The sequence below is a fragment of the Emys orbicularis genome, chromosome 13 (genome assembly GCF_028017835.1).
Source record: "Emys orbicularis isolate rEmyOrb1 chromosome 13, rEmyOrb1.hap1, whole genome shotgun sequence".
In the NCBI taxonomy this organism is placed as follows: Eukaryota; Metazoa; Chordata; order Testudines; family Emydidae; genus Emys; species Emys orbicularis.
Window position 1 is genome coordinate 22,768,056 of NC_088695.1, and position 25,028 is coordinate 22,793,083.

A 25,028-nucleotide genomic window follows, 5' to 3' on the forward strand; every position below is an offset into this window, starting at 1 on the left:
AGTGAGGGGGCAGGGCTGGGGGTGGGGATTTGGGGAGGGATCCAATGGGGGAAGGAGGGGGTGGAGTTGGGGCGGGGGGAGTGAGAGCCCCTCCGGGCTCCGCCTGTGCGCCGGAGCGAAGGGCAAAATTGTTTGCTTGTCCAGTGTCCTGACCGAACATCGGTCGTGTTAGGCCCAAAAATATGGAGTATAGAACATTGTTTGGCCAGCTTAGCCCAGTAGTTGCTGGGCCATTCCTGTCTCTCTGTGAAACCTGAGGGCATGCTTGCTTAAGCTGCAGAGAATAAGATAAGAGGTGGGGGCCACATTCTTGTACCAGAAGTGCTAGGAACCGTTTGTTTGGACAGATAGAGACTTGCAGTCTCCACTCCCTGTTTCTGTTCTTTATCTGTACTCAACTCCCTCTTTTCTCCCAGTCTCTGGTGCATGACGACAAAGCTGATAAGAAGCTGCTGAGGCATCATGAATTGTTTGTACTGTCAAAGAAGATAAATATGCATGAATATTAGAAGCTTTTAGCTAGTAAAGGGGGGGATTGGGTTGTTTTAACTATGACGCGACGGAACTGTCTATATAATCTCACTAGTTATTGTAATCGTGGCTGGTTCTCTCTGGAGACGGGCCGCTCTCTATTGTTGTGTGCACTCTTCAATAAAGAGCTTGTGTTTGGACCTTGCTGGTGTTGCCTGTCTCTCTGCGGTCAGACAACGAACCGTGCCGTCTGGGTTCGAGTCCCCGACAGATTTGGCGACTCCGCCGGGACTCGTCTGACTCTCCGGTGCGGGATCAGACTCCGAAGCAACGCAGCGCGCATCCTCTGGCTTCAAGGAGCCTTGCCCGGTAACCTGATCCCTGCGTCGGCAATAAGGCGAGTCCTGTGAACCAGCTGAAGCCCGTAGAAACCCAGCAACGTCCACCTACCCGTTGAGTAGGACCCAGGTCTTCGGGGTTCGAGTCCCTGGATAAGGTAAGCGATCGCCAGGAAGGGGTTGGAGGCCCCGGAGAGGGGTTAGAGGCCCCGGAATAGGGTTAGAGGCCCCGGGATAGGGTTAGAGGCCCTACAGTCTAAATGGGACAATTTGGCAGTAAATGCCTGGGGGACGCCCCGTTGTCTCTGGTACTTAGAGATCGGAAGGAAATCTCTGGAACAACCGGTTTGACTAAATCTAAGATGAGAAATTTATGCCAAATTCAATGGCCTTCCTTTACTGCTCATTTGTCCCCGACTAAAGATTGGCCAAGCTGCGGAACCTTTTCTGCAGACAGGATGAATTCCTTGAGGGATATTTTGGTTGACCTTAGACCGGGACAAATGGATTATTTATTTGTATGGTGTAACTATAAACCAAAAGAAAAACTGCTTTCGGCCCCAGCTGGCTGTGAACAAATATAGACAGAGGCAAACCAAAGGCAATACAAGTTACAGTGCTGAAATTACATTTGCAAAGCTTAACTGTCCAGTGAGATCCAACAGTCTGCCTTTAAGACCCTGGAGCTGGCGTGGTTTGGGGACGCTGTGAAGAAGCCACAGGCAGCTGGCCTGGACTGGAATCTCTGAAAGAGACGCCGCAGGAGACCCCAGGGTGTAAAAGAACAGCCCTCCCAAGAGTGGAAGCAAGTCAGAGATTCTGGACAAGTTGTATACAGGATAATCTCCCATCCACCTCTCCCCCTTCTCTGGACGTTATACAAAGACTTGGCCAGTCTGGACGTACATGTGTGAGTATGAAAGTGTGCCCACTCTCAGCTGCAGTAAGTCTGAGAACCGGAGAAAGGTTAAGCATTCCTTTCTCCACCCCGGTTGACTGGGAAGGGTGTCAGGTGGATCTACCCCAGTCGTAGCAGGACTGGGCAATATAGAAGTTGGAGAAAAGGGAAGAGTTGTGTACTTGACAACTAGAATTAAGCAATTAAGAGCATAGATCATGAACCAGGCAGCAACTCAAACCTACGCCCAGGGCAAGTTGCAAGCCTTGAGACAGGACTTCCAGGCAGAAAAGGAAGCACTGGCTAAGCAAGTACCGGTCCTTCAGGGACTTGTCAGAATTTAACCATTTGTGTTTGCATATGCTGTAACAGCAGTGTGTTTGCCACAAAAGAAAATTGAATAGTTAGACGCCAATGGGCCATGCGTTTTTGCCCAGGTGGCAAGCCTCACGAGAGAGGACTCGGGTAGCCTTGTGAGTAAGAATGTTTAAGGGAAGAGACCAGGAAGGATGGGGGCTAGTTGAGAAGCCCACCATCCTAGCTAAATTGATAGTGGAACAAGCCGGTGCCCATGAAAGGGACGGTTCAGCAAGAAAAGCAGGATCGGGCCCAAGCGGGCAGTCAACAGATAGATTAGAAAACAGGTTGGAAACTTTAAGGGCATAGTGGAAGAAAAGGAGTACGTAATTATAAGCATGGCGATTTCAAATCCCCAGGACAATAATTGGAATGGTAAAATCTGAGTTGATTGGGTGTCGTTTTGGGAGATAAGCAAGTGATTTAAAAAAAAAAAAAAAAAAAAAAAGAGAGTGAGAAGTTAACTCTATAGTTGCTAGAGGGAATTAAGCAGTGAAATTTGGTAAGAATTTCTGTAAGTAATCCAGGCAAGAGGTTATTTAAGTGGAATTATTTGACTATGAATAATTTAGTCGAATTTGCTGAAGAACACTCCTGCTGTGTACAATCTGTATTTTATAAGTTTAAGATGAATTGGTATTGTTTAAAGTTGCAAAACCGAGAATACTTTTGCCAGGCACAGGAAACTACTGTTGTTTAAGGTATTTAGCATTTAATCCTTAAGGTGACTTAATGCTACAAGATTTAAAATGTTTTAAATAAAGACCAAAGGTTGTGGCTGCAGCAGGGTAGTCAAAGCCAGAAGAATAAAAGATTTAAATTTGTTTTTGGGTAACAAAATAGCAGATAAAAGATCTGGTAAAGAGAGAGAAAGACAGTGCCCCTGGCTCTGTGTGGCCGAGCTGTCACTTTGCTGTGGGTGCATGGAGATTTTGTAAGCATAAAAGAAACAGTTACACCTTGTGTAGAAATTAATGTGGCTAGCGTTGTGGAAATTGAATTGTGGAGAGGATGTGCATTTTCCCCAGAACATGTGCAGTGTATATTGTAGCAGAGGTAAAAGAAATGCAAACCTACCAATATAGGTTGTGTTGTCTTTTTCAGATCACTGTGTGTTTGAAAGCAGGAATTAGAAGTAAAAGGCAATCAAAAGTCTGGGAAAGTTAATTGTGTCCTTTTTAAAAGTAAGAATCTTTAAGCTGTGGATAGCTTTGGATCTGGAAGCAAGCCTGAAAGCATCTGTATTAATGCAAATTATCTAACTAATAAAGTAGAAGCCACTGAAACCTGGGCTGCCTATAAAACAAATACAAGGAAATATGGGGTAATTCCTCTGGTTTGCCTGAAATCAACAAGAGTATGTGTATATAAAGGAAATATTTTAAGCAAATAATGTCTTTCAAATCATCAGAGAAAACGGATGCCAGCTGAACAGCATTCAACGTACCATGCATTTACTGGTACAATAGGAATTATTTTTGTGCTCTATGTCCTGTCTTGTGGTGTTTGTCTTGTGGCCAAAATTGTTGTGTTTAATATTTTCATAAGACAGTCTAGTTCAAAATTAAATAGGAGGGTTAAATAAAAAAGCAGATGCTTGTTTTATTCAACTTGGAATACAAAGTGTTTGGATAAATCAGGAAAAATGTGATATACTAAAGTCTAATACATTTGCTTAAGTAAAAAAAAAAAGAAACTTCATTGGTCAGATCTTTTAATTGAAAAAAAATGTTGTTAAAATTTGCATATCAACAGTCTTTGGAAGCAAGGACATGGAAGGTTAACCCACTCCCGATATTGCACATGGGATCCTTCTGGCTACCTCAGATTTCTAGCCAGAGGGCTGGGGAGGGAGGAAAGCTATTGGACACCAGAGGTTGTACCGAGTGGACTCCTCAAAAGTGGGAGTGCTTGTCCTGGTTTGTTGCTCCAAAGCTCTGTATATAAGTTATTTTACTGGAAGGGTGTATATGGCATACATTGAATAATAAGACTAATGTACTGTATAATGGCAATGTGTATGTGTTCATTGTTGGGAAAAGGTGTATAAGTAAAGAGTGAAAGTTTCCTTTGTAGGTTAAAAAAAGCCAAGAAGGGGAGAAGAAAAAAGAACAGAACAAGTTAACTGGAAAAAAATAGCTAGCAAGCTGAGTCCAAAGATAAGACGCTGGCCCCATCCAAGGATACTGCCCACAGCTAAGACTTGGCTGACAGCCAAGAAAAGGGGGGCCTGAATGTGCCCAAGCAACTATGAGATCTGCAAAACACTGCCAGGCATTAATGAAATGTGTTAGGTTTCTTTTCTCACAGGTAAAGAAGCACTACTCAAAGACCGTAGCAGCCCTGCCATTCATTGAAACCAGGAGACTGAGTCTACGTAAAGTCCATCAACAAAAGACTGCTTTGACTCCATGCTGGAAAGGCCCTTTCCAAGTCCTGTTAACCACCAACACTGCTGTGAAGTGCCAAGAACTGCCTACCTGGACCCATGCTTCTCACTGCAAAAAGACCCCTCCACCTCGGGAGGACTCTCCGACTCATGATCAGCCTATTCCTCCTTCTAGCTCTGCTGTACCTTCTGGACAGCAGGAAAAAGAAAAAAAAAACAAGGTGAAGTGCTAGTAACCTCTCCCTTGTCCACTGACAGACCTACTGTGCCTTTGGATTTTTCTAAAAGAAGCAAAACCATTACAGGGTGATGTGCTAGTAACCTCTCCCCTGTATGATGCTGAACCACACTGTTTCAGAAAAAGAGAAGAAGGAACACTCGCTCCATTGAAACCACCAAAGTCCAGGAATTCCTGACTACAAAAAACCATTAAGAACTGACCCTGGTGAAGAAACAAAGAATTATATACTGGCAGGAAGAAACTTGTGGGACCCATGCTTAGGAATGTGGTATTGATTGGATTTTGGGGTTTATTCTACAGGCTGTGCCCTGTGTTTTGAATAAGTCCTTCAGCATGTATTGCCCTCCCTAATTGGATTTTAAATGACAAGTACCAAAGGCACTTTGTTGCCACTGCCCCTGCCATCTCCTCCATTACACTGTTACCCCTGTAACACATCCAAATACAGACAATGCCATATATCGGATAAAACCAACGGCCAAGGCCTTCACACTTTAGTGATTTATTTAAATATTGTTTGAAAAAAAATATTTTTAAGGTTCAGGATATCCCATATAAGCGAACAATTGAATGAAAAAGAATGGATCAGTGGAAATAAAAATACATAATATCACTACAAGTGAACCCCAAGAATTTGTAATTGAAATTAATGGGTTCTATAGTGAAGTAGATATGATGGCTGTTCCTGGAATTTGCACTGTGTTAAATGAGAAAGGCCCTTATTGGTATTTGGTCACCCAATTAGTAAATAATCAAATGACTACCCAAAGAGTTTGTTCTGCCACTGAAAATTTTACCTGCATAGAAATTATTCCAGTGACTAATAATGTTACCTGTACCTTATTGCAATACACCCCTTCTTATGCCATTAATATCAATGCCTCCTGGAAATACATAAAGGTGTTCAACCAACAGATGTGGTATAGTACTACACCAAAAAGAGATGTATTAGGATATCAATGGACTGTGTGATTAACACTACACTAGGGACTGTTAAATTTTCATTGCCCTTATCCAGTTTCCAGATCACCTCTACATACCCAAATTGTTCAAAAGGGGCTGCTATTAGATTAGCACAACAGAGGGCTTGGGTTATTTCCTCTAGAAAGAAGAGAGACTTGACCGGATCCCTATGGGATGGGGCCAATAGTACAGCAGCAGTTTAAAATATTTTTAAGAACCAAAAACATAATAAGAATTTGGGGCAACTAAAGAAGGCCACAGGCCTTATTTCTGGGGCACAGCTAACCCAGGTACAGGCTGGAATTGGTGAGTTACATGTTATCTCCGCCCTTAGTTCTATGACCCAGAAGTTGCTGACAGAAATGGTATTGAATATCACTGAGGCTGGGAAGGCATTGCAGTGGGATCTAGCATGTTCAGGCTTGGCCCACTGCCCTTACAGACACATCAGGAGTACCATCTGATCTGTGGCCATGGAGACATACTTGGAGACTTTCTGGGTGGAAGTGCGGATGTTCTCAATGCTCCTTCCAAGCATATGGACCGGTTGGGGGTGTGTGGGCTCCCACATACCGAATCCTGCCGGGTCCATAGGGAGGATGCATGTGGAATTGGGTAAATCACTGAGACATCTGGGAAATTAGACTACCGCCAATGCCCTGGTGGACTTGGCAACCGCACAGAGAAAACTAAGGCAGATGGTTCTCCAGAACTGCTTGGCTCTAGATATCTTACTGGCCTCTCAGGGAGGAACGTGCACTAATTAGGCAAAAATGCTGCGTATATGTTCCTGATGTTTATAACGCCACCTGGGACAGAGCAAACCACCTCATACAAGTAGCAAAGGACCATGGAGGGGAGCGGGTTGAATCCTGGTGGAGTAACCTGTTCAATTGGATTCCAAACATAGGTGGTTGGCTCCATAATGTACTCCGAAGCGCCGTTGTAATTATATGTGGCCTGCTAGCTTTGTATGTTATGATAAAGGTTGGATGTTGGATGGGTACCAAGCTGTGTTCCGTCCAAAAGGAATCAACTCCAAGCTCACCACTCATAGCAGCTAGTTGTCCCAGGAGTCCCTCCAAGGCACTCCAGGGACAAAAGGGGGGACTGTTAGGCCCAAAAATATGGAGTATAGAACATTGTTTGGCCAGCTTAGCCAAAGTTAGGCTAACAGTAGTTGCTGGGCCATTCCTGTCTCTCTGTGAAACCTGAGGGCATGCTTGCTTAAGCTGCAGAGAATAAGATAAGAGGTGGGGGCCGCATTCTTGTACCAGAAGTGCTAGGAACAGTTTGTTTGGACAGATAGAGACTTGCAGTCTCCACTCCCTGTTTCTGTTCTTTATCTGTACTCAACTCCCTCTTTTCTCCCAGTCTCTGGTGCATGACGACAAAGCTGATAAGAAGCTGCTGAGGCATCATGAATTGTTTGTACTGTCAAAGAAGATAAATATGCATGAATATTAGAAGCTTTTAGCTAGTAAAGGGGGGGATTGGGTTGTTTTAACTATGACGCGACGGAACTGTCTATATAATCTCACTAGTTATTGTAATCGTGGCTGGTTCTCTCTGGAGACGGGCCGCTCTCTATTGTTGTGTGCACTCTTCAATAAAGAGCTTGTGTTTGGACCTTGCTGGTGTTGCCTGTCTCTCTGCGGTCAGACAACGAACCGTGCCGTCTGGGTTCGAGTCCCCGACAGTCGGGACGCGGGACAAACAAGCAAATATCGGAACAGTCCCGATAAAATTGGGACATCTGGTCACCCTAGTTCCAATACTTTTGAGATTATTTTCATAGAAATGTAACTCAAGATTTGTGCAACATGTTGAATTAGTAATTTATTTATTTGATGAATGTGTTTTATTCTAACCTTGGTGTGAATGAGTTTTCATGACTGTTCGTGTTTTTCTTTCTCTTTCAGGTTATTTCAGTTACAGGGTCAGCTGGGATTGTGTGTCTGGAGACTGTTTGAGCCTTTGTTCCCTGGATCCTCCTTGATCATCTTTTATCAGCCTCAATCAGCCTTGTGATCACCCTCCCACTGTGTGATTAACGAGGGGGTAGGTCTGACCTAGGAGAGAAGGCCTTAAAAGCCAGAGGCCAAGTGACCAAGGGGATCGAAAACAGGGGAGTTTGAGAGGGAGTTTGTGGAAGGGAGATATAATATAATCGCTATGGTTAGGAAGGGCCGCATTGCCTGTTCCAATGCTGCTCCTATCTCCTCCACCTGAATCCAGACAGAGAACCTAACCATGGATGCCTCTACCCAGATCCTGGTGTGGATTTGCAGAGACTGTGGCCTGCATTTCCCACTCACAGAAAGCCAGGCTTGGGGGAACATCCAGTGTGAAAGATGCCTGCTGCAGGAATCTCTCAGGTGGGAGAGCTACAGGTGGCTACGCTCAGGAGCATCCGTGCCCATGAGGAATTCCTTAAGAGTATTCATATGGAGACATCCAAGGCTGAGGAAGCTATCCAGCTACAGACAACTTCTGTCACACCACTGGGGGAGGAGGATATGGCTCTGTCACAGAGAGGACACTGGTTGCTGGTTACTTCTGGCAGCAGGCAGTGCTGCACCCCCACTCCCAACCCACCCACCATGGTGATGGAAAATCGATATGCTGCCCTGGCAATGAGCGATGAGGAATCACCCACTAAGATGAAGGAGGAGAAGCCATGTACCCCCCAACGCTGGGAGGTTCGCAGACACCACTCCCAGGAGGAAACATAGGGTAGTTGATTTGCCAATACCAAACTAGTTAACCATGGGCCTGTAGAGGTCTGGGGTATCCAGATTTCAGATGGCAACAGCAATCTACTTCTCACTGTTATACCTTCCTTCATTTGCATGACTTAGTGCTGGAAGGTCAAGGAAATGTCTTCACACAGCTCCATGAAGCTCTGATTCCTCATACAGAAATCGTGGAGCCACTGCTGGTCATCCCAGGTCTACATGGTGATGAGGTCCCACCACACTGCGTTTGTTCTCCTGCACCAGAACAGCCATTCTGCACATGGGAAGTGCATGTGCAACATGCATCATGGCCGTTCAGGATGCCATGAATGAATTCCCTCCAACTCCTGCCACCTTCTGCAGTTCACAAACTGCTGAGGAAATGGCATTCAGAGTTTCACTGAACATAAGCACTTCATCCTCAAGCAGGAGCAGCTCATCCAGTGCTGATGGATCCATGACTTGTCCCCCCGTTGGAATGAACAGAAGTGAGGAGCGGGCAGAGCTAGAAGTGCCTCAGCTGAATGTGATGGAGGGCTAAAACCACTTCCGCATGGGCAGGGCCATCCTTAGGATTTATGGGGCCCTACGCAGTATTATTAAACTGGTGCCCCTATGTCCGACGGTAGCCCAGGCTCGCAGAGCCCGGGGGTGGGGGAGGGAGGAGGGATGAGGCAGCAAAGGATACCGAGCTGCCCGGCCCACCTCACGGCGGTGGAGAGTCATAGTTCCCCGCAGAAACTCCCATACCCTCTCCCTCACACAGAATGTGTGGCGCCGGCGCATTCATCTCTGTGAATACGGCCCCTGCCTAAGGACACTGCAGCACGTGTTGGGTGTGCGGGAGCCGACCCACTCTTACGTGCTGTCATGGGCAGTGGGTGAAGCTGCTGCTTGGGGAGGCTAGCTCCCCAGACCACCTCTTCTGCCTGTGGCCCCACCCATACTCCACCCCTGCTGTGCCCCAGGCCTCACCCCCACTCCGCCCAGACCCTGCACTCTCCCCACTGTCTCCCTCCTCTCTTCCCTCCCCCTCCCTGATCACCCCCTTCCAGCTAAATCCCTGAACCCAAATGAAGCAAATGACATTTGAAAAAAAACACTCTTCTGCAGTTTCTTTCTAAAGAAAATGGAGCATGTTTTCCACTACATGCCAGATGGTGAAGACTGGACATGCAGAAGGTACCTAATTAAAAGCACTAAACTGGGGAATAAAAAATGTCAGTCACAGGTTTTTTGATATGCCCTGAAGTTTGTCAGAGATTTATTTGCAAAAACTTTGTAGTAAGGGCAAGTCATCTGTCCTGCTGAATACAACATTAAATATTATGGAATACATGATGCAGCTCTTCTCTGTTTTACATTTTCTTAATCAGTATTTCTAAACTGATTTTATATTTTAAATGTACTCTTAAGCCTTCATAAAGTAATCATTCCAGAGTACTACATATTTAACTCACTGAAACAAAGACATTATTTTAAATTAAACAGTCACAGAGGTTTAGTGTGTTCATAACAATGTTCTTTGCTTTTAGAAATAGGGAACACTAATTTACTTTGTGTGATCTCCATAACAATAGACATGCTTATGAAATTTCACCAACTTTAAAAAATATGTTTCCAAAGATTTTAGGCATAACAAAGGATTTTATATCTTACTAAGGTACTGATTTTGCTGGAGGGTTCTCTTAAAACTAGTTCATCAAATAGTCAGAAGTAAAGAAACGGAAACTCGTTTGTCCAGCTATCTGGAAGGAAAGGGGTGTTGTCCCTTTAAGGGCTCTCTTCAACAGGGGGCATGAAGGGAGAAAGGGATGAACAGAAAGGACAGGAAGAATTTGGAAGCAAGTTTGTACTATAGTGTCAGGGTTCCTTCCCCACTCTGAACTCTGGGGTACAGATGTGGGGACCTGCATGAAAGACCCCCTAAGCTTATATTTCACCAGCTTATGTTAAAAACTTCCCCCAGGCACAAATTCCTTGTCCTTGGACGGTATCGCTGCCACCACCAAGTGAGTTAGACAAAGATTCAGGAAGAGGACCACTTGGAGTTCCTGTTTCCCCAAAATATCCCCCCAAGCCTCTTCACCCCCTTTCCTGGGGAGGCTTGAGAATAATATACCAACCAAATAGGTAACCAAGGAGAGCACAGACCAGACCCTTGGGTTTTTAGGACACTAAAAACCCAATCAGATTCTTAAAAACAGAACTTTATTATAAAGAAAAAAGTAAAAGATTCACCTCTGTAAAATCAGGATGGAAGGTAATTTTACAGGGTAATAAGATTTAAAACACAGAGGATTCCCCTCTAGGCAAAACTTTAAAGTTACAAAAAAACAGGAATAAACCTCCCTCTTAGCATAGGGAAAATTCACAAGCTAAAACAAAAGATAATCTAACACGTTTCCTTGCTATTACTTACTATTTCTGTAGTATTAGATGTATCATTTTAGTAGGAGCTGGATTACTTTCTTGGTCTCTCTCTTCGTCTCAGAGAGAACAACAACACAGAGCACAAACCAAAAACCTTCCCCCACAGATTTGAAAGTATCTTCTCCCCTTATTCGTCCTTTTGGTCAGGTCCCAACCAGGTTATTTGAGCTTCTTAACCCTTTACAGATAAAGGAGGGATTTTCTGCTACCCTTAGCTGTATGTTCATGACATATAGTAATTACAATTAAAATGTGTATTTTAGATAAGGGTGGTCTTTTGAAGGATTTATTTTAAAAACTATATGTCTGAAGATACAAGCATTTAAGGCTAAAGATGAATACTCAGATTGTGCATCTAAAAAGCTATGCAAGGATTTTTTTAGAGATGTGATTTTATAATCTTCAGCAACACACTAAAGAAATATTTTTAAAGCAAATTTTCAACTAAGGTCCTGTAGACTAACATGTTCTGAGTAAATATCACAGTAATGCACAACTGTTTTTGTCATTAAATTCAGAAACTGACAGTATATACCTGTTAAATGGCTTCATTACCACTTTAATGGCTCTTTAACAGTTTCAATGTTGTGCTAATAGGTCTGGCAGGCTGGACGACTTTTTCACTTTTAAGTTACTAGATCCCCTCCAGAGGAAGACTCACCAGGCTGCAGCAGCCAGCTGTGGGAGCCTGCAGGAAGGGTCAGAACAGGGATAGGAAGAGGCACTAACACCCAGGGGTGCCCCAAATTTTCGGGTGCCCTTTGCAGCCGCGTATGCTGCATATGCCTAAGGACGGCCCTGCACATTGGCCTTCAGACAGGACTGGCAAGCTCTCCCACAATACACTGTGAATTCTAGGGTGGCTTCAGTTAGCAAGGTAGTTAGAACCGAAGGACAAGCTCCTAGAAATCCTAGCGCCAAACACACAACTACAGCTCCCATGTGGACACAGGTGTATGGGGTATGGGTTGTGTGCAGCTCAGCAATATGGACTTTTACAGGTGGACTTGACTAACATGTGCATATGCCTACAAGCCAGGATGGGAGCACACACCTGTAGTGTAGACGTACCCTCAGCTACTGACCCGACCGGCTGCTAGAGTTCTCCTGGGTCACAGAGGCTAGTGACAGACAAGCTGCACAATCCTAAAGCCAAGGAAATTGGCTAGTTCTGCTCCATCTCTGCTCTCAGTTGCTATTACAGTCCAGAGACACCACCCCACCCCCAGGTTTATAGATACTATGCACAGGAGGCTCTGCAGGAACATGGGAGACCTCCAGTGTCTTAGAATGAGGATGTGTGAGGCTAGACTGGCCGATGACAGGAGTCCCAGAGGGATATTTCATCCTGTGTCTCGGGGACACAGTCTGAGCTGGGATTCCGTATCCCAGACCCAGAACCAGGGGCGGATTCTCTCCCCAGCAAAGGAAGCCGGTGGGAAAGTGAATATCAGGACCCCTCTATCAGCATCAAAAAATGCCACCTGCCCCACTTCATAGTTCAGAAAAACCCGGATCCTCCTGGGGACCCATTTTAGGACCAATGGGGAGCGAGGGGAGGTGACAGCCAGGTACTGACTCCCCCAATGGCCCACAGCCCAGATCCCCTCCTGAGTTTCAAAAATGATCTCTCCTTTCCGCTTCACAGACTCTCTGGCAACCCCCACGGCCCAGTATTCCCCACCCCCCAACTCCACCTCCCAGTAATGTCTCCCTGAGGTGAAGCCCTCACAGCCCAGCACACAGCGCTCATATTCAAATCTCTCAGGATTGTTGGGCAGATCCTGCCATGTGTCTCTCCGTCTCACACTTTTCCGATCCTCAGACTGGATGAGCTGGGGATGAGCCGTGTCTGGATCGAGAGTCACATTTGCTGGGGAGAGAGAGAGAGAATCAGAGTGTTAGAGGCAGAGCTCAGCCTTGGGGGAGGATTTGATCATGTCAGTGAGATAATCTGCTCCATCTGAGGAGTAAATCAGGGAATCTCCTTCCTCCAGGATTTACCAGCTCTGAATGGGGAGCAGCTCTGAGATCTCAGCACAGTGCAGGGGAGAGTCACTCCCCTGGCAGAGAAAGGTCAGTGACAGCATGAAAGGATCAGCTGAGGTCAGGCCTGAGACTCAGGATCTTTCCCCTCCCACACACAGGGGATTAGAGACCTTGATATCACAGGGGGCTCAGCAAATTATATGACATGAATATTGACACAGTTCCCCTCTCCCTGCAATGCCTCATTCCCAGCATGAGTCCTTTTGTGTCCCAGCTGCTCCCTCTCTAAGATCTGATGTGAGCCTCCTCAGTCAATCATCCCCTGTCCAAATGCTGGATCTCTGAAGTGCTTCTGCCTCAGACAGCAACAGGCCACATGGTGCGAGGATTTGACATGCCCCAGATTTCATGCTCAGTACCGGGTCCTGTTTCTCTCAAGGATGGCTGCTTTGGGCAACTGCACTCAGCCTCCTATTCTTTCCTACCAACTTCCAGACCACTCATAATCCCACCCTTCCCTTCCCTTCCCCACCCATTGCTTCTCCACTGCTCACTCAGGCTCATGTGCAAGAAGCAGGACCTTCCTTCCTAATATTTTATTTCCTCACTTACCCCCGGCCCCTCTCGCTGTAATTCTAGTCTACACTTTTCCCATTCTCCATCATAATGCTACCTAATCACCAGACACAGAATTCAGTTTGCTTCTCATCCACAGAGCATGGCTCTGTCCCTCTCCCAGGCAGTGAGGGCTGAAGAAGAGTGAGGAGGAGACATGAGCAGGAGCAGGAAAGCGATTGACGGCAGACAGGGCAGCCCTTGGCTTTGGGGTAGTATCTGGGGAGATGCATGCCCCACTGGCTCTGTACAATGACTGGGAGGTGCTCTCAGAAAACTCTGCAGGGGGTAGTGCACATGCAGGCAGAGGAGGGGGAGGAGCTGTGATCCTATCTGGATGCATTGTGTTCTGGCAGGACATAGGTATAAAACCTGCCTCACATCACGATGTGCAGTGACATACAGGATGCTTGTGAAGTCTGCCCTAAATTACCCACTGCAACCATCAAGGAGAAGGTGCAACATTTTCTTACAGAAGGTGGGATTGGACATTGATACAGTATGATTTTTGATTACCTTTTTCCATAGGGGCAGCAATTTTTCTCCAGCCTGCAAGCAACCGCATAATCAGAGATGAGAATTCACTTGAGCAAATACTGTAGGATTCAACAATGTACAGAATGACACACTGAGGGAAAATACATCTAGAATTTCTCCCAGAAGTTTACTATAAATTAAAATAAAGAATCAGAAATTCACCTAGATTGTGTAAAAGCTTCTCTCTCAGAGGCTACACATTTAACAGATTATTTTTATATTATATCAGGTTCCATTATCTATGTAACTATCAAAAAGTTACAATCAGATTTTCCCCACTGACACATTAGAATTATGATATAAAATACCTGGTAAGAAAAGCCTGATCTTGTTCCCACCAAGGTCAATGAAAAATCTCCCATTTACTTTAGGGGGAGAAGAATAGAACGAATATATGCAGTGAGCTTGCAAAGAGCAATGCACGTGCTTATCTTTACAGATCTGAGTAGTTTCACTGAGTTCAGTAAGTTCTACGCATACATACAGCAAATCAAATCTGAAAGCTAGTGAAAATTTTTGAATTAAGTGTTTTTCTTGAAAAATTGTCTTTTTCAGAAACAAACATTTTCTTCAAAAAAGTATCATTTTTTAATTTTCTTTTTATGACAAAGATCCACTTTCCACTTCTTTTCTGTGCTATTTCTCAGTATTGTCAGGATGAAAGTTAAATCTGACAGCTCATTTCTTTTCAAATCCCTATTTTTTATTTTGTTTATTTTGTGTGAAATTGATCAGCCTTAGCTCTATTCCACATTTTTTAAAACTTAAAATGAAAAAAACAAAATCAACCCCCCTAAACAAACAAATAATCTGAAAAACAACCTTGCCCCCCCCAGCCAAATCCAATCAACCAAGCGAAAAAGCTAAACAAACAACAGCACCAACCACAACAACAAAACATACTTATCAGGATACAACTGTACAAAAAGTAGAAAGAAGCAAAATGAGACTTACCAAGTTCAGCAGTAAGTATCCCTAAAAATGTAGAGAAACAAATATTTGTTATTAGTCAAAGCTTTATTATTCAGAGCTTCTACCCCATGAAACATAGTTAAAGGGCTGCATTCTTTATGTACAAAATTCATTATGGATAAGGAGGGCAGTATCTGAGTTATGGGAGTGCTGGGCAGAGAGATCATAGAATACCAGAGTTGGAAGGGACCTCAGGAGGTCATCTAGTCCAATCCCCTGCTCAAAGCAGGACCAATCCCCAACTTTCCCCTCCTCCCTAAATGGCCCCCTCAAGGATTGAACTCACAACCCTGGGTTTAGCAGGCCAATGCTCAAACCACTGAGCTATCCCTCCCCCAAGAAAGTAGCTTTTCACCCCAGATGGGACATGAACCCACAATCTCTGGCTTAGGAGGCCCATGTCTTATCCATAGGGATGTTACAATTGATGATATTTAGCTCTGAGGACTCAAAAATGTCTTGGTTTTAAAACATGAAAGTTGCGAAGATTTTTTTTCCTCTCTGAAACAGATGCATTTATTTACTTACCTACCATGGGGTATTTCTATAGGGCCCAGGACTCTAGTGCCCAGGTGCTCTGCATTTCGTTAGCAAAAAGATTTAAGTAACGATACAGGGCCAGCCCTAGACTTTGCAGAGTCTCATTTGATGGGAGCAGAGGCAGACATAAGTGACCTTCAGAGACCTGGGAAGGGGATAGCTGGCAGCCTGAGCAGGCTACAGAGCTAAGGGTATGGTTTGGGTTTCTGGTTTCTCCTCCCTCCTATTCTGTCCCTCTATCAAGACACATACCTGTCATGATCTTCATTCAGGGCAAAATTATAACTTGCACAACACACTCACACAGGGGAGTAAGTACATAAGTAAGGATGGACGGGTGGGTCATATTAGGCTGTATTAGAAAAAGGAAAAACTTACCAAGGTCTCTTTGGTGGTCACCTAGGTAACAAAGTGTCAGAAAGAAAGATACACTAATTAAAAGTGTTTCTCTTACAGGGTGAAATTAACCCCAGCCTCCCATTATACAGCCTATCCAACACAACATTCATTTACCCATTGTACAGGCAAATTATAGAGGTCTAGGGAGACCACAGGCAGGACACAGACCACCTTTGAAGCCTCTCAGTGGCCACTGTATATTGGCTTTGATCTGAGCTGCAAACTCCGCCCATCTCCTACATGGAATCTACAAAATCCTGGCCCTGGTGACTTCTCTTCCATCTGAAGATGTGAGACTTGTCATGTGACAATTATAAAGAAGAACAGAATCATTTTCTATTTCATTGACCCCGTAATGTTATTATAAGGAGAACAGAGATATCCCTAAAGCACCTCAGTCTCTGTCTCCATTTCTCCCTGCACTTCACTGTCCAGCTTCTGCAAAAGTCCCTCCCTAGCCCCAGTTTCTGGCTTGCTGCACAGATTTAAAGTACATATAGCCACGCACCCCCACCTCTTTCTCAACAGTTGCTTATGTTATGCTTAAAGGTATTAATGGGATTTTGATCCGAAGAGAATCATGGACCTTGTTAAAACAAAGCATCTTCCTTCAGGTTCAGTAGAAAAAGCAATTCTGGCCTTTTATGTTGCAATCCAGCTAGAAATAATGAAAACTACTGCCCAGTGCACTAGGCCACATGGTGAGGTCTGAACAGAGCCAACCCAGGTAGATTAACAGGGCTTTCCCTAATAGTGAACTCAGGGGCTCAGAGATAGATTGCAGAGTGTGTGTGGGTGGGTGTTTTGGAGGTAGAAAGCCAGAAGAAACCTGGCGAAGGAGTGATGGGTACGAACCTAAGAAGAAACAGACAAAGCTTTTCGCGCACAGAGCTCACTGTAATGGCAGATTGGGGATTTTTCTGAGCAAGGAAACTGACTGCTGATGGTTTCTACTGTGTTCAAGGAAGCAAAACCTTTCTGTACACGTTTTGTAAATAACAAGATTACACCAAGAATAGCCCTAACTCATATCAACTATTTCTCATCCTATCAGAAACAACTTTGCACAAAGGGGAAACACTGACAGTAAGCTGGAATGGAGCCCTTCTCCGCTGTGCAGGGGGGGCGCAGAGGCCCCTGGTCTCCCACTTCATGGCACCTCCAGCACTAGGGGAATTTCACCCTCAGTGAAGATACATTTTAAATAATGTTTTCTTTGTGTTCTCATCACCTGCCTACTGAATTATCATCAATACATTATCACGGATATTCCATGTGATTTTCAAGTTGATGTCCCTTTATTACTAACAACAACAAAAATTAACAGCAAGAGTTTCTATTAGGAGAAAAATAAAGCAAACAGGACCAAATACAGGTTATTTAAGGATATTTTCAGTTAATTCAGATTGAAAGGACTGTTTTCAATATATGAATTCCTAGCATCTCAATAATAAACATTCAAATTATGTTTTACTAATCATGTGGCTATACTGAAGTTCAATATCAAAAAGTGACTATTGCCAAGGATTTATAGTTGTGAAAGTTCTGAATTAAAGCCCAGTTCTGCTTCCTTGCATATCCTACATTTCAAGTGACTTTGCTGGGAGTGTTAGGGGTGCAAGAAGTGTAATTTCAGGCCCTAACATTATCAGTAATATTGTTCTATGGATATGACTTGCGCTTTTAGTGCTTGATCCTCTACTCACTGAAGTCAATGACAAAGCTCTGATTGATGGTAGTGGTGCAAGATCAGATCTTTAATCTGTTTCTGGTTATAAAGTCTTCCCCTCCCCCTCACCCCAAAAAAATGAGGAGACAAATTTGTGCAAAATTTTACTTGTTGGAGGAAAGAGAATGACACCAATGTCTGTATCACATTTCCCAAATAAATAAATAAATAAATAAAAAAATAAAACTTATTCTTTTCTCTTGTGTATACAGTTACAGAACTGTAAACTTTGGGGTTTGCATAAATTCATCAGTGGGACCAAGGGCTGTGTTTGAGTTAGGTGAAAGCTGTGCACAGATATTTAATAACTGATGAGACTTTGATGGGTTTCACATCCCTAGCACAAAGATGAAAAGTTTTCACTTTTCTCTTCTCTTGTGTGTCCCGTGGCTGTACATTAGATTGTCAGTACTCAAATAAATGTGAGGGCTCAGTTCGTGTAAATCAGTGAAGCTCCTTTGCAAGGCAATTTCTGTACAAAACCATTATTTTTTGTTGCTTCTACATTTTTCATGTTACTTTTTGGCTTCTCAGATTTAGTCTTATTGCATTATTAGAAGAAAATCTCACTATTTTCCCCTCTGTTTACCTTTTATTTTAAATAGATAAATAGTGAGGCCAATGAAACCAGCCAGCCCCACCAGGATCACCCAGAGAGCCACCATCCAGGGATTCGTCATTGGGAAAAAGGCATCTGTAAAAGAAAACCCCAGAGGAACTCACATCACTCTGTAAGTAGGGGCAAAAATCAAATGATTTCACATCATATAAAGCTACTCCCAGAAGGAAAGGTCTAAAACAAAGATGGAAATAACAGCCCTGTCTGCAATGCACAGAGCACCAGAAACCTATATTACAAGAGACTCCAACCAACACAGTCATCAGTTCACAGACCAGTGTATGAAACAGCCTGGTTTAATTCACTGCTGTTGTTGCAATGAGTGGCAACCTTGTCCAATGCCTAAGGCACTGGATTGAAATTCAGGAGACTGGATTATGTTCCCTGCTCTGCTGGTGCCCTGCAGTATGAGCTTTACCATGTCATTTCCTCTCTTTTGCTTAATTTCCTCTTCAGTCTTTTGTCTGTTTTGTTTATTTAGTTTAGAACTGACTATCACTGTTTGTTTGTACAATGCTCAACACACTGGGGTTGCAATCTCCATTGAAGCATCTAGTGTAGTACGGCCACTAATAATGGCAATGATCACAGGTCAGAGTATTCAGGACTAAATTCACTGATCAGAGTGGAGTTTGGCCATGGGGGGAGCAATGCTTTCAATATTCAAATACATTCAGAAATTGCCAGGTTGTTTCCCCCAAAAAATCTCTGAATGAATCATAATCACAATTCATCCAAACTTCTTTTGCAGGAAGCTATTCATTGTGTCTGATTCTTCTGTTTAAATCTCAGGTCAAAATCTCCGAACTTCTTCCTGTAAATGTCTCCAAGCTGCAACCTTCCTTTTCTGGCCACACCACTTCTAGTTCAAGCCCTGACCATTTTATGCCTTTACTGTTGATTATTGTAATCTCCTCCTACGTGACTTCAGTGCCCCACCACCGCCCAAATCAAATCACTACAAGATATTGCTGCTGAGATCATCTTCCTGACTCATGACTGACTGTGTCATCCCCCTCTTTATATCCCTCCATTGGTTCCCCCATCTTCCTCCCCTATTCAAACACAAATCTCTTGTCTTCACTTACCAGCCCTCCTCTGTTTATCCCCACCCTACCTACCCACCCTAGGGTATCATCATAAGGTCAACTCTGGCTTTCGCTTCACCAATTTTGCCAACTTTGATTTGTCAGTTCTCTGCTTCTCAACAATCTCTTTCACACAAGCTGCTCCCATGAGTGGGAAAAATTCTCAGATAAAATCCATAAACCAACCATCTTGTCCTCCAAGTCCCTTCTCAAAACTCATGCCTGCCACGATACAACCTGATAATCGCTGAGCAGGCGGTGAGCTGTGATCACTGCTCTTTGCAATCAATGATTCAAAAACAATAGATGGTGGAGTGAAATCTTGATGTCAGGGAAGTCAATGGGAGTTTTGCCAGTGACTTCAATAAGTCCAGGATTTCACCTGGGGTGGGGAATGTGGAAATCTTGGGAAAGAGTTAAAGATTTAATCCTGGGTGGATGATGTAATATTTTAGAATCCTATATTTATTTGAGCGTGGGGAAGATCCTTGAATATTTGTCTACTATAATTTCCGTTACTGTTGATTTCTATACATTTAAAGATTTGAATGGGATTCTCAAAATCAGCTATGTCAAAGATTGCAAGTGGATTGTAATACATTTTCAGATATGTCAATTACCCCATGTTTTTGTAGTAAACAAGTAAAGTAACTAGCCTGGTTTAATTACTCTGCAGCCTGTACAGTATAGGTAGGATCTTCAAAAGTGTCTGAATGATTTAGGAGGACAAGTCTTATCGACTTTCAAGGCACTTTTGAAAATCCCACCATTAGTTTGTTTCTTTTGTGTTTTTTTAATATCATACTCTAGCCTTCACTGCTATTGATACATTCTAATATTGTTAACCAATTTGTTATCTTTTTGCTATTGCTGTTCACAGTGTGTGGTTTTGGTGGTAACTGACCTGATATATAGAACAATGTTGATTCCTTTTGATGGTTGGTGTGAGTGTTCCTGACTACACAGGACACGTTCTTGTGTGAATTCTCTGTAATAATGATGGAATTTTCTATTTCAAACAGCTCATTGACTTCTTGGGAATTTGTTCCAGAGAGTGATGGTAAATGCTGTCCACTGGGATCTCTCCACAGCACCTCAGGCTCTGGGTACCACCCAGATGATCGACACACCAACCGGATTCCGCCTTCCTGATAATCCTCAACAGAGATGTGAGGAGCAGAGCCTGAAGCTAGAGAAAATGAATAAATCTGTGTTAATTTATGCACATGTTCAACATGGAGGATAAACATTTAAACTTTCCTTTTATTCCCTATACTCATGGACTCTGGAAAGTATATGAATAGGAAATTGTAATTATTTCATGGAGGGGGAAGGTGTGACGTTCCTCTGGTGTTATCTGGACCAGTGATCTGCTAGGTCACTCCAATCCTCGACTCTGGGAGCCAGCCTTACCCTGCTCTGCTGTGATAACCCCCACTCCTGGGCTGTTCAGGCACAGCCTCTGGCATGTACGATGCTCCTTGGATTGTGCAACTGAATGACACTGGCCAGTATCTCCAGTCCCAGACACAACCCTAGGAAACTCTTGCAGTTATGCCCGCTGGACGCTGCAAGCTTATATGAGTTCGTCAATTTAACAAAGAAATTCATATGTACCAGGCTTGTTATCCCAAGAGGAGTCTCTGACATGCTTCAAACCAAAAGCACTGCTTCAGGTAGAATAAACAAACAAATTTATTAAACTATAAAGATAGATTTTAAGTGATTATAAGTCAAAGAACAAGAAGTCGGATTTGGTCAAATGAAATAAAAGCAAAACGCATTCTAAGCTGATCTTAACACTTTCAATGCCTTTACAAACTGAGATGCTTCTCACCACAGCCTGGCTGATTGCCCTTCAGCCAGGCTCTCCCCTTTGATCAGCGCTTCAGTCGCTTGGTGGTGATGTCTGTAGATGGAGGTGGAAGAGAGAGGAAGAGCACGGCAAACGTCTCTCTCTTTTATCATGTTCTTTCTTCCCTCTTGGCTTTGTCCCCACCCGCTTCAGGGCCAGGTGAGCATTACCTCATCGTAGTCCCTGACTGACCAAAGGAAGGGGGGGGTGACTGTTCTCGAGAGTCCAACAGATCCTTTGTTGCTGCCTAAGCCATTGTCCTTTGTTCCTGTGAGGCTGGGCTGGGTTTGTCCCATACATGCCCTGATGAGGTGTGAACTGCCCCTCTGTTCCTGGAGGATTTTGCCTGGGCTTGTTTTAAGCCCTGAGGACACATTTTCAGACACATAACTATATACATGAAACTACAACCTATAACATTACTGTAACGACAATGCTCAGTGCATCATAAGCCTTCTGAAGATACCCAACATGACAAACTTTGCATTGGATACCACACAATCATATTATAAGTATGAACATGGGGTGCAGGGTGTTCCCCCGAGGTACAGAGTATCACAGAAGGGAAACCTTTTCCCTTCATTATTGTTCCATCCCAGAATCTACACAAGGCAAAACATTGGATTTCAGGATGACATGATCTCCTTTAGCTGGTAACTGATCTTAGCACTAACAGATAAGAAAAAGATTGAGAAAAATAAACCTTATATTTCAAATGTACCTTCAAGTGATATGTCTCGTCTTTTATCAGATTCGGTCTGCTCTAGCTGGCCCTATGGGTATTGCGTCAGAGAAGAAGAGAAAAGTCTGTCCATTTCTGGTCAAGTTTAACCCGTAGCTCAGTATGTGTGGCTGCTCCTAAGCCCCCTCTTGAGTGGTGAAAAGCAGTGGAGGAGGCTTTCACAGGAGGAATTGTTCTTCCTCTTCAAAATTTTAGCAGCCTTCACCAGAATGAAAGGAGATAGCACCAGAGTGACCAGGAGTCAGGAGAACACTAGCCACTCATTTTCAGTTGTGGAGTAACTAGTGCAAAGATGGTCAAAACATTTTCTGATTAAATATTTTTAAATAAAAATATGCTATTTCATCAAAGCTGAAATCTTTCATAGAGCATTGGAGACATATCGATTTCAGTGAAATTTTTAACAGGAAGGTCTCTGAGGTCCAGGGTGGACTCTAGTCACTTCCAGAGGGGGAGAGAGAATGAGATGAGCAGAACAAAAATCTGCCCTTTTTGACTGGAAGATGGAAGTTTCAACACAATTCTCTATCACAAAAATATTTGGAAGGCCTCATTTCCATTATAATGTGGAACAAAACAAATTTTGAACCCTCAAAAGTTGTCACAAAAAGGCATTGTTGTTCTTTGGCCAGCTACATTAGAGCTTCTTACTTATGGAAGAGGTGTGCGTTCCTGGCCAGCATGTGGCTGACTAGTTTATATAATAAACTCCCAGTTAAATCCAGATGGTGCAAGTCTGTCCAGCTACAGAGGATGTTCATGATTATTATAAAGTCCACTTCATGGTGCTTGGATAAGTAGATTTGCTTACAGGCTGATAACCTCAGTAAATTAAACGTCAGTTCTGGGCATTAGATTTTATCTATGTGGATCTAGGAAATCAAATTTTATTTCTTTTATTCTCTTCCACCCACCCCCTTAAAACAGGAAAATACTTAGAATACTGTTGGTGAAGAGGGTGCAGTAATTCAGGAACCACTTATCCAATTTACTTAACCTTTGGATGAAGAATTCTTCCTCGCAAAAAACTTGGAGAAAATTATGAAAAGCACCCAAATGACATAGGAACTTAAATGTCATTTACAAAAAAGTGACACACTGACTCATAGAAATATACGGTTGGAAGGGAACTCAAAAGGTTGTCTAGTCCAGCGGTTCTCAACTGGGGGTCTGTGGCCCCCTGGGGTTCCGCAAGCAGGTTTCAGGGGGTCCACCAAGCAAGGGTGTAATTAGATTTGCTGGGGCCCATGGCAGAAATCCAAAGTCCAAGCTCTGCAGTGCAGGACTGAACCCCGAGCCCGAGCCCTGCAAAGCCAGAGCAAATTAGCTTCGCAGGGCCCCCTGTGGCGTGGGGACTTGATCAATTGCCCTGCTTGCTACCCCCTAACACCGGCTCTGGCTTTTAATGCAGAAAAACAGTGGTTGTGGCACAGCTGGGCTGTGGAGTTTCTATAGCATGTTGGCAGGGGGAGGAGGGGGCTCAGAAAGAAAAAGGTTGAGAACCTTTGATCTACTCCATCCACCCACACTGAGGCAAGATTAAGTACTCCTAGGCCATCCCAGACTGGTGTCTGGGGGGTGGTATAGCTCAGTGGTTTGAGCATTGGCCCACTAAACCCAGGGTTGTGAGCTCAATCCTTGAGGGAGCCATTTAGGAATCTGGGGCAAAAATCTGTCTGGGAATTAGTCCTGCTTTAAGCAGGGGGTTGGACTAAATGACCTCCTGAGGTCCCCTCCAACCCTGATATTCTATGAACCTGTTCTTAAAAAAAAAGCTGCAGTGACATGAATTCCATGACCTGCCAAGGTTACCTGTTTCAGTGTTTATCTATTCTCATAGTTAGAAAGATTTTCCTAATATGTAGCCTAAATCTTTTTTTCACTGCAGCATCACACTCTTGGATCCATATTGAATTTGTGATCCACTATAACGTCCACATACTTTTCTGAAGTATTGCTGCCCTGACAGTTATTCTCATATTGTATTTGTGCATTTAATTTTTCCTAAAGTGGAGTTCTTTGCACATATTTTTACTGAATTTCATGTTGTTGATTTCAGACCAATTCTCCAATTTATCAAGTTCATTTTGAATTCTAATCCTGCCCTGCAAAGGGCTTGCACCTTTCCCAGCTTGGTGACATCTGCAGATTTTATAAGTGTACTTTTTATTCCATCATCTAATTCGATAATGACAATATCGAATAGTACCGGACCGAGGAATGACCTAGTTTAATAGCAAACAATTGATAACTACTCTTTGGGTACAGTTTTTCAACCAGGTTGTGCACCCACCTTCTAACAATTTCATCCAAACCATATTTCCTAGTTTGCTTATGAGAATGTCATGTGGGACAGTGCCAAAAACCTTACAAAAATTAAGATATATCACATCTACTGCTTCTCCCAAAATGCTACTGACCTGCCACATTTAGTTCCAATAGGGCTTCTTCATAATCAATACCATCTTGAACAAAACAGCTGTACTGTCCTTCATCAGAAGGTCTGATATTGAAAATTCTCAAGGCAACACTTCCACTGGTGAGACCATCTTTCAAGAGCTCTGTCCTCCGCTGATATTCTGGCATCTGCTGCCCATACTGGTCCTTTCCATCACTATAGCGATGAACAAATGGAGAGAGCTGGGACCGGAACCATCTCACCTCCATGTTCTCAGCGCTCAGCCTGGGGGACAGGTGACAGGGTAACACAAACTCTTCTCCCACAGTGGCAGTGACAGGCTGGTCAGGTCCAACCACTTTGAAATGAGCTGAGAAATGTACCAGGATACAAGAAAGATAAACTTGGAGAAAGCATGGGAAATTCATATACATTTCTTTATCAATACACACAAACAACAGGGTGCATTTCATGTATTTTATATTCCATGGAGCATGAATTTGTATATGGAGTTTACAGGAAATAATACATTTGCACAACTGTAAATTATTGTTATACCAGATGTAGGGTGAAACCTCATTGAAGCTAGTGGGTGTAATAGCCACCTTTCATTCAGGATAAATGTTAGAAGCAATGAAGCTCCTCTATGGAGTAAAGTAGCTGAAACAATAGGAGCCACCTCTCATATCACATGCCATGTGCAAGTCTGGTCAAGAG

General features: G+C 43.6%; 1 protein-coding gene and 1 long non-coding RNA gene across 4 annotated transcripts; one reads left to right on the forward strand and one right to left on the reverse strand.

Moving 5' to 3' along the window:
* Nucleotides 1-340: 340 nt before the first annotated feature.
* LOC135887709 (uncharacterized) lies at nucleotides 341-7,287 on the forward strand. 3 transcript variants are annotated; one of them, XR_010561821.1, is made up of 3 exons: nucleotides 341-1,719; nucleotides 3,169-3,248; nucleotides 4,375-7,287. It is a non-coding gene; the product is annotated as an uncharacterized LOC135887709 (long non-coding RNA). The 3 variants fall into 3 exon arrangements; XR_010561822.1 differs by lacking the exon at nucleotides 3,169-3,248; XR_010561820.1 differs by lacking the exon at nucleotides 4,375-7,287 and having other exon boundaries at nucleotides 3,169-4,061.
* Nucleotides 7,288-12,171: 4,884 nt separating this feature from the next.
* Nucleotides 12,172-24,635, reverse strand: LOC135887588 (butyrophilin subfamily 1 member A1-like). Its single transcript, XM_065415310.1, has 6 exons — nucleotides 24,334-24,635; nucleotides 20,221-20,505; nucleotides 18,180-18,303; nucleotides 16,300-16,355; nucleotides 13,949-13,981; nucleotides 12,172-12,701 (listed from the first exon to the last, which is right to left on the reverse strand). Exons 1-6 carry the CDS (start codon nucleotides 24,578-24,580, stop codon nucleotides 12,172-12,174), a joined length of 1,275 nt encoding a protein of 424 aa, XP_065271382.1. The 5' UTR covers nucleotides 24,581-24,635.
* Nucleotides 24,636-25,028: the final 393 nt, after the last annotated feature.

Excerpts from the sequence above, each read along its gene's own strand:
- LOC135887588 (XM_065415310.1), bottom strand. The coding sequence starts at position 24,580 with ATGGAGGTGAGATGGTTCCGGTCCCAGCTCTCTCCATTTGTTCATCGC. Across the intron at positions 20,506-24,333 it reads ATTGGAACTAAATGTGGCAG|CTTCAGGCTCTGCTCCTCAC; the intron begins GTCAGTAGCATT and ends CATTTTCTCTAG. Across the intron at positions 13,982-16,299 it reads GAAGCTGGACAGTGAAGTGC|GCTGGAGAAAAATTGCTGCC; the intron begins AGGGAGAAATGG and ends GGTTGCTTGCAG.